This window comes from Pipra filicauda, unplaced genomic scaffold (genome assembly GCF_003945595.2).
Source record: "Pipra filicauda isolate LSUMZ 115617 unplaced genomic scaffold, ASM394559v2 scaffold50_size3627746_pilon, whole genome shotgun sequence".
In the NCBI taxonomy this organism is placed as follows: domain Eukaryota; kingdom Metazoa; phylum Chordata; class Aves; order Passeriformes; family Pipridae; genus Pipra; species Pipra filicauda.
In genome coordinates, this window is record NW_024104654.1 from 710120 (window position 1) to 725439 (window position 15320).

Consider the following 15320-nt stretch of genomic DNA (forward strand, 5'->3'; position numbering starts at 1 on the left):
GCTCAGAGATTGATGGTGCCTCACTTATTTGTAAACTTGCTTCATCTAAAGTTCAGTTATCTCATTTCTTTATAGCTGTTCCCTTCTAGTATGCAAAAGATGCAGGGTAATTATTCTGTGACAGTTTTCAACCCAAATCACTGGATTATGAAATTTTAGTCTAATTTAAATCAAAATCTGTTGGTTTAAAATTTCAGTTTATTACAATGCTTTTAACACCTCAATTAAAACTTATTCCTCTGAAAAAGAAGAGTCCATACACTTTATATCTGTGTGTCATGCAATAAAGTTAAAATCGCATAGCTATTTACACTGTAGCTGGAAGAGAGAAAATGCTCCTATCTCCCTTCCCCAAAAGCACAAGGCAATGTTTCTGAGGGCTAAAGGAGAAACAGAGGTGTATTGACATCCAGTTGATCAGTCTAATATGGTTCTGCATTAGTAGTGCTGCTCTGAGCCATGGACTGTTTCATTAGACTACTTTGATTTTCTATCTTGCATAAAGATAGAAATAGGTATACATTTTACAGATCATAGGCTCATTGCAACTGGATGCTGAATGGTCCATCAGCTTAGAAACATATTGCTTTAAAGAAAAGTTCTCAGCAGGAGGTCTTCTCTGTGTGCTTTCGCTCCCTTCTGTGGCACAGGTCCCACACGAGATGATCACACAATCCCGAAACTCCTATGTTGATGCAGAAGTGCATTCTCCCACATTGGATGAGCTCGGGAAACAAGTGGATGAGGAAGGAGGGAACTATCAGATGTACCTGGAAAATCTCATGCAGAATCTCCAGAAAGAAGCAAAAGAGAAATTCAAAGGATGGGTCACATGTTCCAGTATAGAGAACACAGAACTCGCGTACAAAAAGGTAATCTGGGGAGATATGGAAGAAGCAGTAAAGAATCCTAAGCAAATTACAGCCTAGCTATGGGACACCCTGACATGTTGCATGGCTAAATACATACCCTTCTTTCTGGCAAGGCACACTTTTTTTTTTAAGGACTACTAAAAGCAATTAAAAATGTAATATAATAGTGATTCAAATATCAGATTCCAGGAAAAGGCACATAAAGCAAGCTGTCTCCAAAACAGATAAATAAGTGAAACAGCAAACAACACAAGCAAAGAGTGAGCTGGAACATTAAACAACAGAGAACATTACCTTAGTAAGCTCTCTAATGGGAGGACATGCAAAGTTTCTAACCAGCTCCTGATGTTTGCTAGCAGTTTGGAGAACACAGCCAAAACATGGATATTATGAAATCTTTTCAGGCTGCCCAGTGCTTTATTAGCCAGACCAGCCACATGGCCAGTTTTATCCCTGATCCTCTTGTCCTTGACACTGGTGGATTTTTGATACTGCAGCTTTATTGAAATTTCTGAATTTGTTCCAGGCTCCATCACTTCTGCAGGGAAAGCCAGACCACTACAGCCAGGAGGAGGGTGCTGTAGGGTCCCTGCAGACAGTGGAGTACAGGGCTGCTGGAAATGCAATAGCAAAACAGAGATCTCCAAACCAGAAGCAGCTAGTGAGAGGAAGGGATGGATTAGGAGTGGATTATACTAGTTAGGTAGGGGAAGGGCACTGGGACAAATGTGTGATCTGGATGGTGAGGAGGTAGGAGGCAGCATTACCCCTATTTGGGAAAGTGCTACTCCTCTGTCAGGGCAAAGAAACTGCAGTCATTCTGGTTTGTAGCCAGCTTCTGTGTGTGACCTCTCCAGGGAGGGACAGCGGGGCTCAGGTGGGGGCAGGATGTGGAAGAAGGGTGGGCATGTGAGACTACAGAGGGGATTGGGAGTCTCTGCAGCTCTAGTGTGGGGTAACTGGGGAACTGAGAGATTTGAAGAGAAAGAATTATAACAGCATGAAATAATTTCAGGGGGTGGTTCTGGGGAAACAATCCTGGGTCTGTGGGAGGTACTAGAGCTTTCTGAAGCACTGACAATGGTATGTGAGAATGCTAGGGTAGGGAGGGGTTAGAAAAGCAGGGCTTGCAAGATCCAGTGATAACAGTTAACTTGTTTACTGCCTGAAATATGACCCCTAAGACCACGCAGAAAAGCTGTACGTGTAGAATCTAGGACATTCACCTGGTGCATAGCCCAGCACTTTCTGCTCACCTTATTGCGTGTGTGGAGGTGTTTCAAGAAACAGGACCTGTGAGCAAGGAAGACTTAGCAAGCAGTCTGTGCTCATGGAAAGGCATTTTCCCAACTTCCATTGCAGCTATTTTGAGGAGCAAACATCTGTGTACCCAACACATAACTGAATCAACATATCATAGAATCATAGAATCATAGAATCGATTGGGTTGGAAAAGACCTCCGAGATCATCGAGTCCAACCCTTGGTCCAAATCCAGTCCATTTACTAGATCATGGCACTCAGTGCCACGTCCAATCTGCGTTTAAAAATCTCCAGGGATGGTGAATCCACCACCTCTCTGGGCAGCCCATTCCAATGCCTGCTTACTCTCTCTGTAAAGAATTTTCTCCTGATATCCAACTTAAATTTCCCCTGGCGGAGCTTAAGCCCGTGCCCCCTTGTCCTATTGCTGAGTGCCTGAGAGAAGAGACCAACCCCCACCTGGCTGGAACTTCCCTTCAGGTAGTTATAGACGGCGATGAGGTCACCTCTGAGCCTCCTCTTCTCCAGGCTAAACACCCCCAGCTCCCTCAGCCTCTCCCCATAGGACTTATGCTCCAGTCCCTTCACCAGCCTTGTTGCTCTTCTCTGGACCCGCTCCAGCACCTCAATATCCTTCCTGAACTGAGGGGCCCAGAACTGACCACAATACTCAAGGTGTGGCCTCACCAACGCAGAGTACAGGGGAAGGATCACTTCCCTGCTCCTGCTGGCCACGCTATTTTTGATACAGGACAAGATCCCATTGGCCTTCTTGGCCACCTGGGCACACTGTTGGCTCATGTTGCGCTTCCTGTCAATTAGTACCCCCAGGTCCCTTTCTGCCTGGCTGCTTTCCAGCCACTCTGTGCCCAGCCTGTAGCGCTGCAGGGGGTTGTTGTGGCCAAAGTGCAGGACCCGGCACTTGGCTTTATTGAACTTCATCCCATTGGAATCAGCCCATCTCTCAAGTCTATCCAGATCCCTCTGCAGAGCCCGCCTGCCTTCCAGCAGGTCGACACTCCCTCCCAGTTTGGTGTCATCAGCAAATTTGCTGATGATGGACTCAATCCCCTCATCTAAATCATCAATAAAGCTGTTAAACAGGACTGGACCCAACACAGACCCCTGGGGAACACCACTGGTGACCGGCTGCCAGCTGGATGCAGCTCCATTCACCAGCACTCTCTGGGCCCGACCGTCCAGCCAGCTCCTAATCCAGGAGAGGGTACACTTGTCCAAGCCATGGGCTACCAGCTTTTCCAGGAGTATATTATGGGAGACAGTGTCAAAGGCCTTGCTGACGTCTAGATAGACCACATCCACAGCCTTCCCCTCATCCACCAGGTGGGTCACCTGATCGTAAAAAGAGATCAGGTTGGTCAGACAGGACCTGCCCCTCCTAAACCCACGCTGGCTGGGTCTAATCCCTTGTCCATCCTGAAGGTGCTGTGTGATTGCACTCAGGATGATCTGCTCCATAACCCTGCCAGGCACCGAGGTCAGGCTGACAGGCCTGTAGTTGCCAGGGTCCTGCTTGCAGCCCTTTTTGTGGATTGGGGTGACATTCGCCAACCTCCAATCATCTGGGACCTTCCCAGAGAGCCAGGACTGTTGGAAGATGATGGAGAGCGGTTTGGCAAGCTCTTCTGCCAGCTCCCTCATCACCCTGGGATGGATCCCGTCTGGTCCCATAGACTTGTTAGGATCCAGCTGGCTCAGTAAGTTGCTAACTACATCCTCCTGGAATACAGGAGGGCTATTCAGCTCTCTGTCTCTGTCTATCTGCTCTAGAGGCCAGTTGTTCTGAGGGCCACCTGTCTTACTGCTAAAAACTGAGGCAAAGTAGGTGTTAAGTACCTCAGCCTTCTCCTTATCTTTGTTAACTATATTTCCCTCCAAGTCCAACAGCGAATTGAGGTTTTCCTTGCCCCTTCTTTTGCTATTAATGTATTTATAAAAGGACTTTTTGTTATCCCTAACTGAATTAGCCAAATTAACTTCAAATTCCACTTTCTTTCCCTAATTTTTTTCCTGCATGACCTAGCTCTCTTCGTAAATTCTTCATAAGTAGCCAGCCCTTTTTTCCACAGTCTGTAAACTTTCTTTTTATCCCTGATTTCTTTCAGAACCTCCCTATTTAACCAAGCCGACCGTCTTCCCCTCCGGCTGGCCTTTCGGCACACTGGAATAGCCTGTTCCTGTGCGCTCAAAATTGCCTGTTTGAAGCATGTCCATCCCTCCTGGACCCCCTTGCCTTTAAGGGTTGTTTCCCAGGGTATGCCCTGAATTAGTTTTTTGAATAGGCCAAAATCTGCCCTCCGGAAGTCCAGAGTAGAAGTTTTAATGATGGCTCTCCTTACATCCCTAAGGATTGAAAATTCTATTATTTCATGGTCACTATGCCCTAGGCGGCCTCCAACCACTACATCATCCACCAGCCCCTCTCTGTTTGTAAACAGTAGGTCTAGTGGGGCCTTACCCCTGGTAGGCTCATTTACCAGTTGATGAAGGAAATTATCCTCTATACACTCCAGGAACCTCCTTGACTGCCTCTTCTCTGCAGTATGAAGCTCCCAGCAGATATCCGGCAGGTTAAAGTCACCCATGAGCACAAGGGCTGGAGATTTTGAGACATCTGCCAGCTGCCTGTAGAATAATTCATCTCCTTCATCATCCTGGTTGGGCGGTCTGTAACAGACACCCACAAGGATGTCAGCCTTGTTGGCCTTCCCCCTGATAACCACCAATTAACCAGGAGGGTTAATGGACCCTCAGTCCCAGGTAGTGTATCTAATTGCCCAAGAGAGTTGCTTTGTTTCAGCCTGGGGTTTCAGTCTCTCACTTGTTTTTTCTTTGGCACACATATATTCTTCATTATACTTAGGGTGCTTGGGGTGCTTTCAGCTCCTGCTTGGGGCTGAAAAAGTGTCTGTTACACCAGAAGTAATACAGAACTTCTCTGGCACTATGGGAACTAGTCCAGATATATACTGTTGTGAGAGCAGTTTTCCATCCAGGACTAGAATGCATATGTTTTCATATGCAGTACAGCAGAAGCAATAGCAATAATATTGATGATTAGCAGGGAAATAGGACTGCTCTGAAGCTGAAGTCAGACACACATATTGAGATTTTGTCTTCAGTTATCATCAGCTGAACATAAGTATATAAATCATGAGAGTTTGTGTTCTTGGTTACTTTACTCCAGGTTGGGGATGGGAACCCATTAAGGCTTTGGAAAGCCTCAGCTGAAGTTGAAGCCCCCCCATCAGTTGTCCTGAACCGAGTACTGAGAGAACGTCATCTCTGGGACGAGGACTTCTTGCAATGGAAGGTGGTTGAGAGCCTGGACAAGCAGACAGAAGTTTATCAGTATGTTTTGAACAGCATGGCTCCTCATCCCGTCCGAGACTTTGTTGTTCTAAGGTAAGGTAAATGTGGTTCTCCGGTACTTTTGCTTCCTGCAGCGCATCAAGGAAGATCTGGACTTATCTCAGCCTTCACATCTGTATAATTGTGCTCTGAGAACTCTATTGCTGGGCAGCAGTGTTGATTTCTCAAACTGAATTAGAATCATACACCTAGAGCATGCTGACCTTTTCTCTGATGTAATTTGAGCAGCACATATTCCTGAGGCCATAAATATAATTTCTTCCTTAGAACAGATGTCTGATAATAGCTGCTGTTCTCTCTTAGCTTTGTTTGTTGTCAAAACAGTGCAAATAGAATCCAGTTGTTTTTTACACTGCTTTTGCTGTTCTCTGAGGAACATTTGATGTTTAAGAGCCAAATGTTTAGTAGAGAAGATAGTGGTGCTTTTAAGCTAAGGCTGTTTATACAGTGTCTATATAAGTTGTATCTTGGATTTTCAGTTGGAGTCTTTGTAAACCAAGAAATGCTGATCCATAAAAATCCTAGTGTGGAAATGAACAGAAAGAGGCAGTAGGCATATATTCTGCCTTTAAGGGGATGACATCTCTCAAATAAATGTATAGCAGTGTATCAGTATTCCACATTCAATCCCAGTTCTGCCATTGTCTATGTGCCTGTACAGAATAGTCAGAAAAAGTCCTCTTATGCACCTTCTGCCTTTGAAATCCTGGTCCTTGCTTGCTAGGAGCTATTGTGGAGCTGCTGGCATATTTCACTTACAGGGTCAGTCCTACAGTTATTTATTTGAGGATGATTTTCTGCACTCCTGTTCTTGGTCTCTGCTTTCTTTGATTGAAATGATGTGCCAGAGAAGTACAAAGCAGTTTTGACAAAGGAAGTAGTCTAGTGAGTCAGAATTGTATTATAGGGAACTAAGATTGAAGGAAAAAGATGAACCCAATAAAATATAATTACAAAAGTACATCCCTTTTATGAACTTTAATAGTCTCTTGGAGAACGATAACGTGCAGATATTGTTGGTATAAGGGAAGAATTATTAGAACTCCTAGGGGAAGATTTCAAAAATGTTTTTTGTTAAGTTCTTCATAATGTTAAAACACCAGTGCTCCCATTACTCTATTTAATTTGCTTTATACATACTGGGATAAATTAATTATTTTATAATTAATTATATATTCTATATTTTCTATAATTACATATCTCTATTTTATAAATAATCTTCTTATATAATATTATTAATTTTAGCCAGTGATAAATTTGGCCCTCTGCATGGCACCAAGAAGATTGTCTGGAAGCGGCAGGGAAGTTTTGATGACCGTAATTTGGTCCTCTTATTTGCCACTTAGTTCACTATTAGGTTTCATGGTGGTTTATGTTCTTTAAAGACCTGCTGTGCAGTCACATCAGTTAAAGAAAAATCTTACCATCCAATTCTCATTCTTTTCACTAACCCAGGCAGAATGACCCCAGAGGACTGAAATACATATCATAAAAATGAATCCTGGTGGGTTTTTAAGGGCTGAAAACAGCCCTCAGGCAGATCTGTCAGATTCTGTTGTTTATCTCTTTTGATTTATATGATTAAGTCTAGAGCAAGGCTAGCCAGTGATGTTGCCGTCAATTTGATACCTTGTGATTGGTGGGAAGTGAACAGTGAAATTATAATACACCTCTGAGGACAGGAATAAATATATTTTAACAAACGGCAATTTTCTCATTCTCAATCAAACTTTTGGCTGTGAAAGGATCAACTTAGTTGTTCTCTTCTTTTTTTTTCAATTCGACAGTCATAACAAGGGGATTAGGCTCCCTAGAGAAACCTCTAATGGTGAGAGGGGAAATGTTTCATATGCCTGAGATCTAACATAGCACTCAGCTACCCTGCACAGGCATTGCTTTTCATTAAAGAACCCACAAATGCTTAATGTTCATTAAGTATCATGGCATTTTGGTGAGTTAGGTGCCATGCCTGGTTTTACTACTGTAAGATATGTAGAGAACTACTGAAACTGGCCTAACTCCATGAAACTGGGAATAGGAATCATAAGTCTTCTGCAATCTCAGGGATACAGAACTTTCCACTTCACAAATGGCCCAACTCAGTGCCATGTAGTTACCAAAATGATATGGGCACGTGTAAGCACTGTGCCATCACTCACAGGAGATGGTTCATCATTTTTCACAGTAGATCTCAGGTGTGATTTCTTACTGCCCATGTGGTTCATCTGCCAAGATACCTCATCAGTTTTATTAATGTACGGACACATATAAAACCTTCTGGCCAGTATCTTCCTGCAGTGTCTTGAATAACAGCTCAGTTTCATGTAAGAAAAATGCAAATGTTAAAATTATCTCCTGAAGTCCTAACTTCAACAGTCCATGAAAGCAGCTTACCTGCTGAAACATGATACTTCCCAAGGAAGCATAAACCCTGTCTCAAGCAGTCCACAGCAAGATGCCACATGTTTACCCAGCACAGTAGGAATTTCTCATTTCTTCCCACAGTATAGGAAGGAGCATAGACCTATCCTCTAAGATTCAAGGCAGACGAGAAAGATGCGAGACACCAGAATATGTACAAAATGCTTACAGAACAAGAAAAAAATGTTAAGTATTAAAGTTTAGATCTCCTGAACCTGGTGGAAAACTTCTGTAGCATGTAAGAGAGGCTAGAAACTTGGGAGAAGGAAAAAATGAAAGGACATTTTTTTCTTTAATTTAGATGACCTTGAAACGTATCCTGGGAGTTTCAGAAGTCAGTGTGCGTAGTAATGAGGATTTCTGCTCTACTAAACTGCATTTCTTGTTCTGTAGGTGTGCATGGGTGCAATGCACATTTTCAGCCTTTGCCAGATGGCTTATACTCACTCTATCTCCTTTCCAAAACTTCTGTCTGTCTGCAAAAGGCTCCATCGTGCCCTGTAGTACATAATGGTTACAAAATGTTCCTGTGGAGAAGCAAAACTTCTCACCTGGAGCCTGTAGCAATGTAGATGGGTGCCCATTCCACATTTTAGTCAGACTACCATCTGGGCAATATGAACTCCTAGGACAAGTCCATTGGCATTGCAAGCAACAGGATAAGCAGACAAGCAAACTGTAACTTTAATTCTGGTTCTGACTCATATCCCCAAAAGTTTCATTGCTAAAGTGATTCCATCTTGAATATGTTCCTGCAGGACATGGAGGACAGATTTACCAAAGGGAATGTGCATGCTGGTTGCCATCTCTGTGGAGCACGAAGAGGCTACTCTTATGGGAGCTGTGCGAGCCATCGTGATAGACTCTCAATACTTGATAGAGCCGTGTGGCTCAGGAAAAGCCAGGCTGACCCATATCTGCAGGATTGACCTAAAGTAAGTATCCTAACTACAAAAAGTAGATGTCCATTCAGTAGGACAAAAGCCGCAAGCTCAGGGAAGGGAAATGTTGGGAACAGAAGGTCTGGTCAGAGTAGCTTTGGTGCTTTGGAGTCTTCCTGCAGTCTTTTCTCTACTCAGTGCCTACTGTTGTTATGAAGTGATCTTAGAAATAAAATCTGCTTATTTGATTACTGCAAGGGAAAACTTCAGAGCATGCTTACAATGGCAAGTATTTGAAGTCTCCACTACCACCGGGTGAGTGGGTATTTGAAGTCTCCACTACCACCGGGTGAGTGGGGAGCAGGAAGTGTGGCAAGCCTGTTTCTATGGGGCATATTTCTTGAGTATTTAAGTTTCTCAATAATTTTCTTCTCATTTCTTCAGAGGACATTCCCCAGAGTGGTACAACAAAGGCTTTGGACATCTGTGTGCAGCAGAAGTTGCCAGGATCAGAAACTCATTTCAACCTCTGATTGCTGAGGGACCAGAAACAAAAATCTAAGTGTTCCTGGGAGCATGTGAGCATAAATCAGGGTCTGGCAGGGAACAGGAATACTGAAAGCAAAGGTCTTACTTATCTGTGGAAATCTGACCAGACCTGGGTCTATAAAGAGTTGAAACAGGAATTTTATAGGAAAGTTCTTTTATTCTGTAGACTTCACCTTCCCCCCCCATATCCCCTCTGCATTAATTTTCATTAATTTTGATTATTGAACTAAACATTTCTTCAGAGAGCTTTTATTACCTTAAAAACAGATTATTGCCATTACTTGTGTGTTACATAACTCTGGTATTTAAAGGCTTCTAAGAAGCATATTTTAATTGTAAATAAATCTTGTACAGTATGTATATATTTATCTATATTCTATCTATATATATGTATATGTATAAATTAATTATTTTGTATATAACTCAGTGAAAATCACTTGCATCAGTTGGACCTTAAGTGAATCTGTCACTTGTTCCTTAGTGTATCACTGCTACATAAGCTGTGTTTGCTGTTATCACAGAGCTACCAGGCATAATTTGTGTGATAACAAATGCCTGTTCTCAAATATGTTTTGTGTTTGTGTGTGCTATGAGAAGCTACATAGAAATAGATGTAGGAAGAATTAAGAGAACTAAGAAAGGAGGAGGTTACAGTACATTTAAAGATAACAAGGACTGAATCAGTTTCACCAAATGAAATATATAGAAATGCATCTAAGACAGACAGACATTTTGAAGGCCATTTATGTTTAGCTGCAGAATTGTGACTGTTAGTACAAGGTGTTGAAAACTTACCTGTTGCCTTAATTAATGGTATCTCTGTCACTAGAGAACCTCATTATACTGTTCATTTCTCAGTACAAGATAACACTGTGTCTATTGAGGTGTCTGAAATCAGACCAGTAAGTTATTAAGCTGTAAATTTTTTTTTAAGCATTCTGTCTCGGTTCTGAGTGTTTCTGTGTTGCTCTTTCCTTCTCCTGTAGAGATGGCTAATCATTAAGAAACTCCAAAGCAGGTGTTCCACATCCAGTGGACACAAAGACATGCGGATGAATACCATACCTTTTAATATATTCTTACTATACAAATAACTACACTTTTTTAAGCTTTTAAATACATATTGGAGATTTAAAAGACTAAATGTAGACTATGCTTGAAAAGATTGCTTTTATTGTAACAGCAAGCATGTTCATCTTACGTTGCACTGATCTGCATGATCCCACCTCTGTAGGCATTGGTGGGAGCAGGATTAGCCCCTGACTATGAGGAGTAGGAGCCATTTATGTCTATTACATAATTTCATTTTCAGGGACCTATTATTTTGCCAATGGAAGAATGCTTTAAAAGTAATAATAATAATTTGTCAATGTTACCTTTGAGGCAGGGTTCCATAATGTTTTTAACTAACGTAAGACCAAAAATGTTATTACATCTGTTCTTCAATAAGAATGTACAAGCCTGTTAATACTGATATTCATTAATCGCATTTGTTCACTTTGACTTTATTTATTGCTGCATAAACCAGCTGAGTCATTCATAGCCAGTGTTTTAACTCAGTCCTTTCAACAAAATCCATGAAGATTCAGTACAAGGTTGATTAAGCAGGATACATTTCCTACATGAAACTACAGCTTTGTGCTCTGATTCTCTAAACCAGGAAATGTCTTCAAAGCCAGTGCTTTGAGTGTGGCCCAGGTAAGGGGGCTGTGGGGTGGACCATGTATGGTGACAGCTGTTAGACCATGGTCCCATGTGCCATTGTGCACCCACATAAGGGGTGTGCTGGTGGGGGACAGTCCTGCAATCTGAGGAAGAACACCAGTGGGAGCTCAAGGTACACAGGGTGACCCATGGTGCTCCAGGGGTGTCCCTGAGGAGCAGTAGGACAAAAAGTCACTGTCATCTTCCCCCAGGAACTGTGTCACCCTTGTTCTATTGTGTAACTCCTAGGATCAGGGAGGTTGGCTTCCTGGGAGCTCCTGCCTTGAGTTTATGGCCAGCAATTGTTGCAATGTGCAATAATTGCGTGTTTTTAAGTCCTGCAGACAGGGGAGCACCCACACCCTTATGTGGCCATGTTGAGGTCTGGCAGTCATCCACTGGCTGCAGGGCACCACCACTGCCCAGGTTCAGCCTTCACTAGAGCCAAGTGGTGGCTCCTGAGCTGGCAGAGCAAGTCTGGTCTCCTGGTTCCAGTTGGACTGCCATTCCAGAAAGGAGCACCTCCTCCCCAAAAGCCTGCGGCCATGACAGCAGATTTCGTGCTGGTTGTTTTCCAAACCATGAGCAATTAGAGTACTTCTGCTACATTAGTTTGCATAAATAAATACAATAGTGCCTCAGTATTAATGGGCTCAGAATTTGTAGCCCTGGGAATGGCAGTTGTCTGGCAGTACATCATTTCTTTAGGAAAAGAAAGGAAAACCTGTACAGTGGTTTTATCCTGTCTGACAAGTCATCGCTCAGCTGGAAGGGGCTCTGTGCCACCTGCCACCATTAGCAAGGTAGGGTTGTTTTCCTACCCTTGCAGAAGCTGTCATGTGCTTCTGGCATCTCTAAGCCATGTATCGTTGAAATAAGATTTCTTTAAAATGCACATTATGCCATGTCTACCATTCAGCTACCACAGTATTTTGTATTGTTACATTGCCATTGAGAATACATTATGATAATTACATTTTTAAATGTTATAGTCATATCAATACCTCATATTTTTACCTCATCTGTTGATATCAGTCATTAGTTGTTAATAAATAATTGCCAAGTTGAATAAATTTGCATACACTAAAGAATCATGTTTCTTTGTGCTCTTATTTCATCCATTGGCTCAAGAAATGCTACACTTAAGCCCTTGGTTTCATTATTGCAACCTGTTATACACTAAACTGTTCTGATATGGGACTTCAGTAGTGATTGCAGGCTCAAAATGATACTGTTGTCCATTATACTTGTAGTATACATGAGCTTCATGGCAAAGATTATGTTTTCCAAAGAAGCCATTAAGCTAGGAAAACTGGCTTCACAGATTCATAGAATATTCTGAACTGGAGGGGACCCACAAGGATCATCAAGTCCAGGCTTGAGAAATGTAAACTCATGTCCTCGACAGCTTAGGCCCCTGACTCTCACTGAATTCAACCATGTTTTTGCATCCATTTTCTTGTCAATAATTTAAATCTAGGTTCATAAGTGACTGTGGAGCTGGGATGCTCAATGCTGGGTTCATGTTATCAGATGTCAGCCATCTCAAATTCATCAAGCCACTGCAACAGAGAAAAAGATGCAACAGTAGGATAGTGAATCCTGTGGTTTGTCTTACACATATCTAGAGATGGAATAAATGTTCCTTGGGATGGGTGTTGTGTTTTAACCCCAACTGGCAACAAAATACCAAGCAGCTGCTCACCCATGCCCTACTCTCCCACCCAGAGGGATGGGGAGGAGAATCAGGAAAAGGTAAGACCCATGGGTTGAGATAAGAATAGCTTAATAATTGAAATAAAGCAAAATATGATAATAATTATTATTAATAGTAAGGGGTTAAAAAGGAGAGAAATAAAACCCAAGAAAAGCAAGTGATGCACAATATGGTTGCTCACCACCCACTGACTGATGCCCAGCCCATCCCCCAACAGTGACTGTCCCCACCAGCCAACTCCCCCAGTTTATACACCGGTCATGTCATTCTATGGTATGGAATATCTCTTTGGTCAGTTCAGGTCAGCTGTCCTGGCCATGCTCCCTCCCAGCTTTTTGTGCAACTCCTCACTGGCAGAGCATGGGAAACTGAAAAGTCCTTGACTTATGGTAAGCACTACTTAGCAACAACCAAAACATCACCGCCTTATCAACATTATTCTCATACTGAATCCAAAACACAGCGCTGTAGCAGCTACTAAGAAGAAAATTAACTCTATTCTAGCTGTAACTAGGACATGTGCTTATATCTCTCCAACTCTCTCTTGAATTTATTAAAAGAAGCAGAGTTTCAGAAAACAGGATGCTGAGCAGAGAGTCAGCTATGAGAGACCGTCTAGGAGGGGGGTAAGTCTTTATGTCCCACCATTCAGGGAAAGCTCAGTCTTAAAATTTAGATTTAAAGGAAGCACTTTTCTCCAATTGTCTGCATGGTAGAAGTGGTCAGCTGTGCAAGTCCATCCATTCTTGCAAAAAAATACAGTATTTCATGTGCTCTCATTCCCATCTCTCCCTCCCAGCCCCCTGCAGCAATGTCAGGGCAAAGAGATTGTCTTAACCCTAGCAGTACTGATGTTTCAGCTCCTGGTGTGTGCAGTCTTTATAATGTTGAATTCTTGAGCATCCATCCTCTTTACAACACTTTGCAGGAGTCACCAGCAGGGCATCCCTCTGCTTGATGCATTTACACTGCAGAATCAGTGTCGGCCTTGGAGCATCTTGATATGCCTAAAAGGTGTTGCTCTTTGAAACAGCAGGTAGTTGTTAGACACAAACACAAGCAGAACACACTGAGATGATTGGGAGATGGAAATATTGGAATAAATATGAAGAAGGCTGCTGAAGCCTGAAAATCAGACAGTAGAGGATGAAAACACATACTGGTGCTCTAGCTCAATAGTGACGTGAAAACGCTGGGGAACGAACAGAGACCTTGCCAGAAAGCAAGCAGTATGACTCACTCCCGATCCTATGGGGATTTAGCATGGCCATGTCATTCTCTCCTTGCCAGATATGTGTCAGCCACATTCATTTGGATGGGTGCTAGGCCAGGTAGACCATCTTGTTACAACTGCAGTTGCATATCATGGTGTTACAGGACCAGGAATACAAGGCATCAAACCACAGATTTGTAACAAGGTGGGTGTTTGGATTTTAAGAAGTACATTTTAAATTGTGACCCTCAATATTATGGAGCGCTCAGCAACACTATGTAAAATGCAGCAATGGAGGCAGAGCAGAACCCACCAAGCACTGTGCAACTGTAGACTGTCTTACTTCTTTGTGCAAGACTGCTCAGTAAATACATGGGTATGTGGAAATCAAGGGCAAATACGAGGCAGAGCAGTGGGTCTCAGTTAATAAGTAAATGACAGGGAAGATGTTCCAACACTGCAGATAACTATTTGGCTGTCTTACATAGGCTAATACTGGGGGGGTCTCACACACTCCCAGATACCTTCTCTAATCCACGGCAGGTTTCAGATACCAGAGCCTCTACACCTCTGATGAAGGTTAGCATCTCTTGCAGAAACAGTAACCTGAAGAGTTGTCTCCTTCCATCCCTTTGATTCTGAAACAAGGATCTCTATTCCAATACCTTACTATTGACCTCCCACAGGTGGTTATTTTCCACTGCTCTCTTGCACTGCTTGAACCCAGGCCTGGAGCCCAGCATGCCCTCTGCTCTGCTCAGTGCCTGCATGCCTGCTTGCAGGCTGGGCTCCAACCTTCATCTGCTCACCCACCCCAGGCTGCACAGGAGGCCACAGGGCTCAGCCTTCAGGGCAGGGTGATCATGGCCAGGTGGTCAATGGTCCCAGCTCCAGCTGCAACAGGGGGTAAGGCATCGCCAGCCTGCCAGGTCTTGAGTACTGGGTGTCCCATGCCCTACACTAGGGGCAGAACGCCAGAGTGGGGAGAGATCATTTCTGCTTCTCTCCTCCAAGAAGGCAGGAAGGAGAGAGCAGTAAAATAACCATAAGCCTGTACCACAGCACAGGTGTTCCTCAGTCCCATTGCAATGACACAATGGGGCTCTTGGTTGGGGCTCTTGATCCTCTCCCAGGGGTGTGAGTCCAGCAAGACAGAGAGGCTAAAGGCAGATGTGGTTTGAATGCAGTGAACTGCTCTCTACCTTGAGCAGAGACTTGAACTGATGTGCAGCAGTTTGCAAGGAGACAGGATGGGATCCTGGCAGTGGTTGCACTTTAACAAGAGAACCTGATTCTGCGGCAAGAGCA

The 15320-nt window shown here is 43.3% G+C and overlaps 1 protein-coding gene across 5 annotated transcripts in view; it reads left to right on the plus strand.

Annotated features, from left to right (window-relative positions):
* STARD13 (StAR related lipid transfer domain containing 13) overlaps window positions 1–12173 on the plus strand; it is a 251030-nt gene extending 238857 nt beyond the window's left edge. For all 5 annotated transcript variants that reach the window (XM_027728928.2, XM_027728930.2, XM_039386854.1 and 2 more), the window contains 4 exons: window positions 651–872; window positions 5343–5560; window positions 8707–8883; window positions 9274–12173. In XM_027728928.2, the coding sequence (XP_027584729.2) occupies window positions 651–872; window positions 5343–5560; window positions 8707–8883; window positions 9274–9391 (735 nt within the window). In that variant the 3' untranslated portion in view covers window positions 9392–12173. The remainder of the gene's footprint in view (window positions 1–650; window positions 873–5342; window positions 5561–8706; window positions 8884–9273) is intronic.
* The last annotated feature ends 3147 nt before the right edge of the window (window positions 12174–15320 follow it).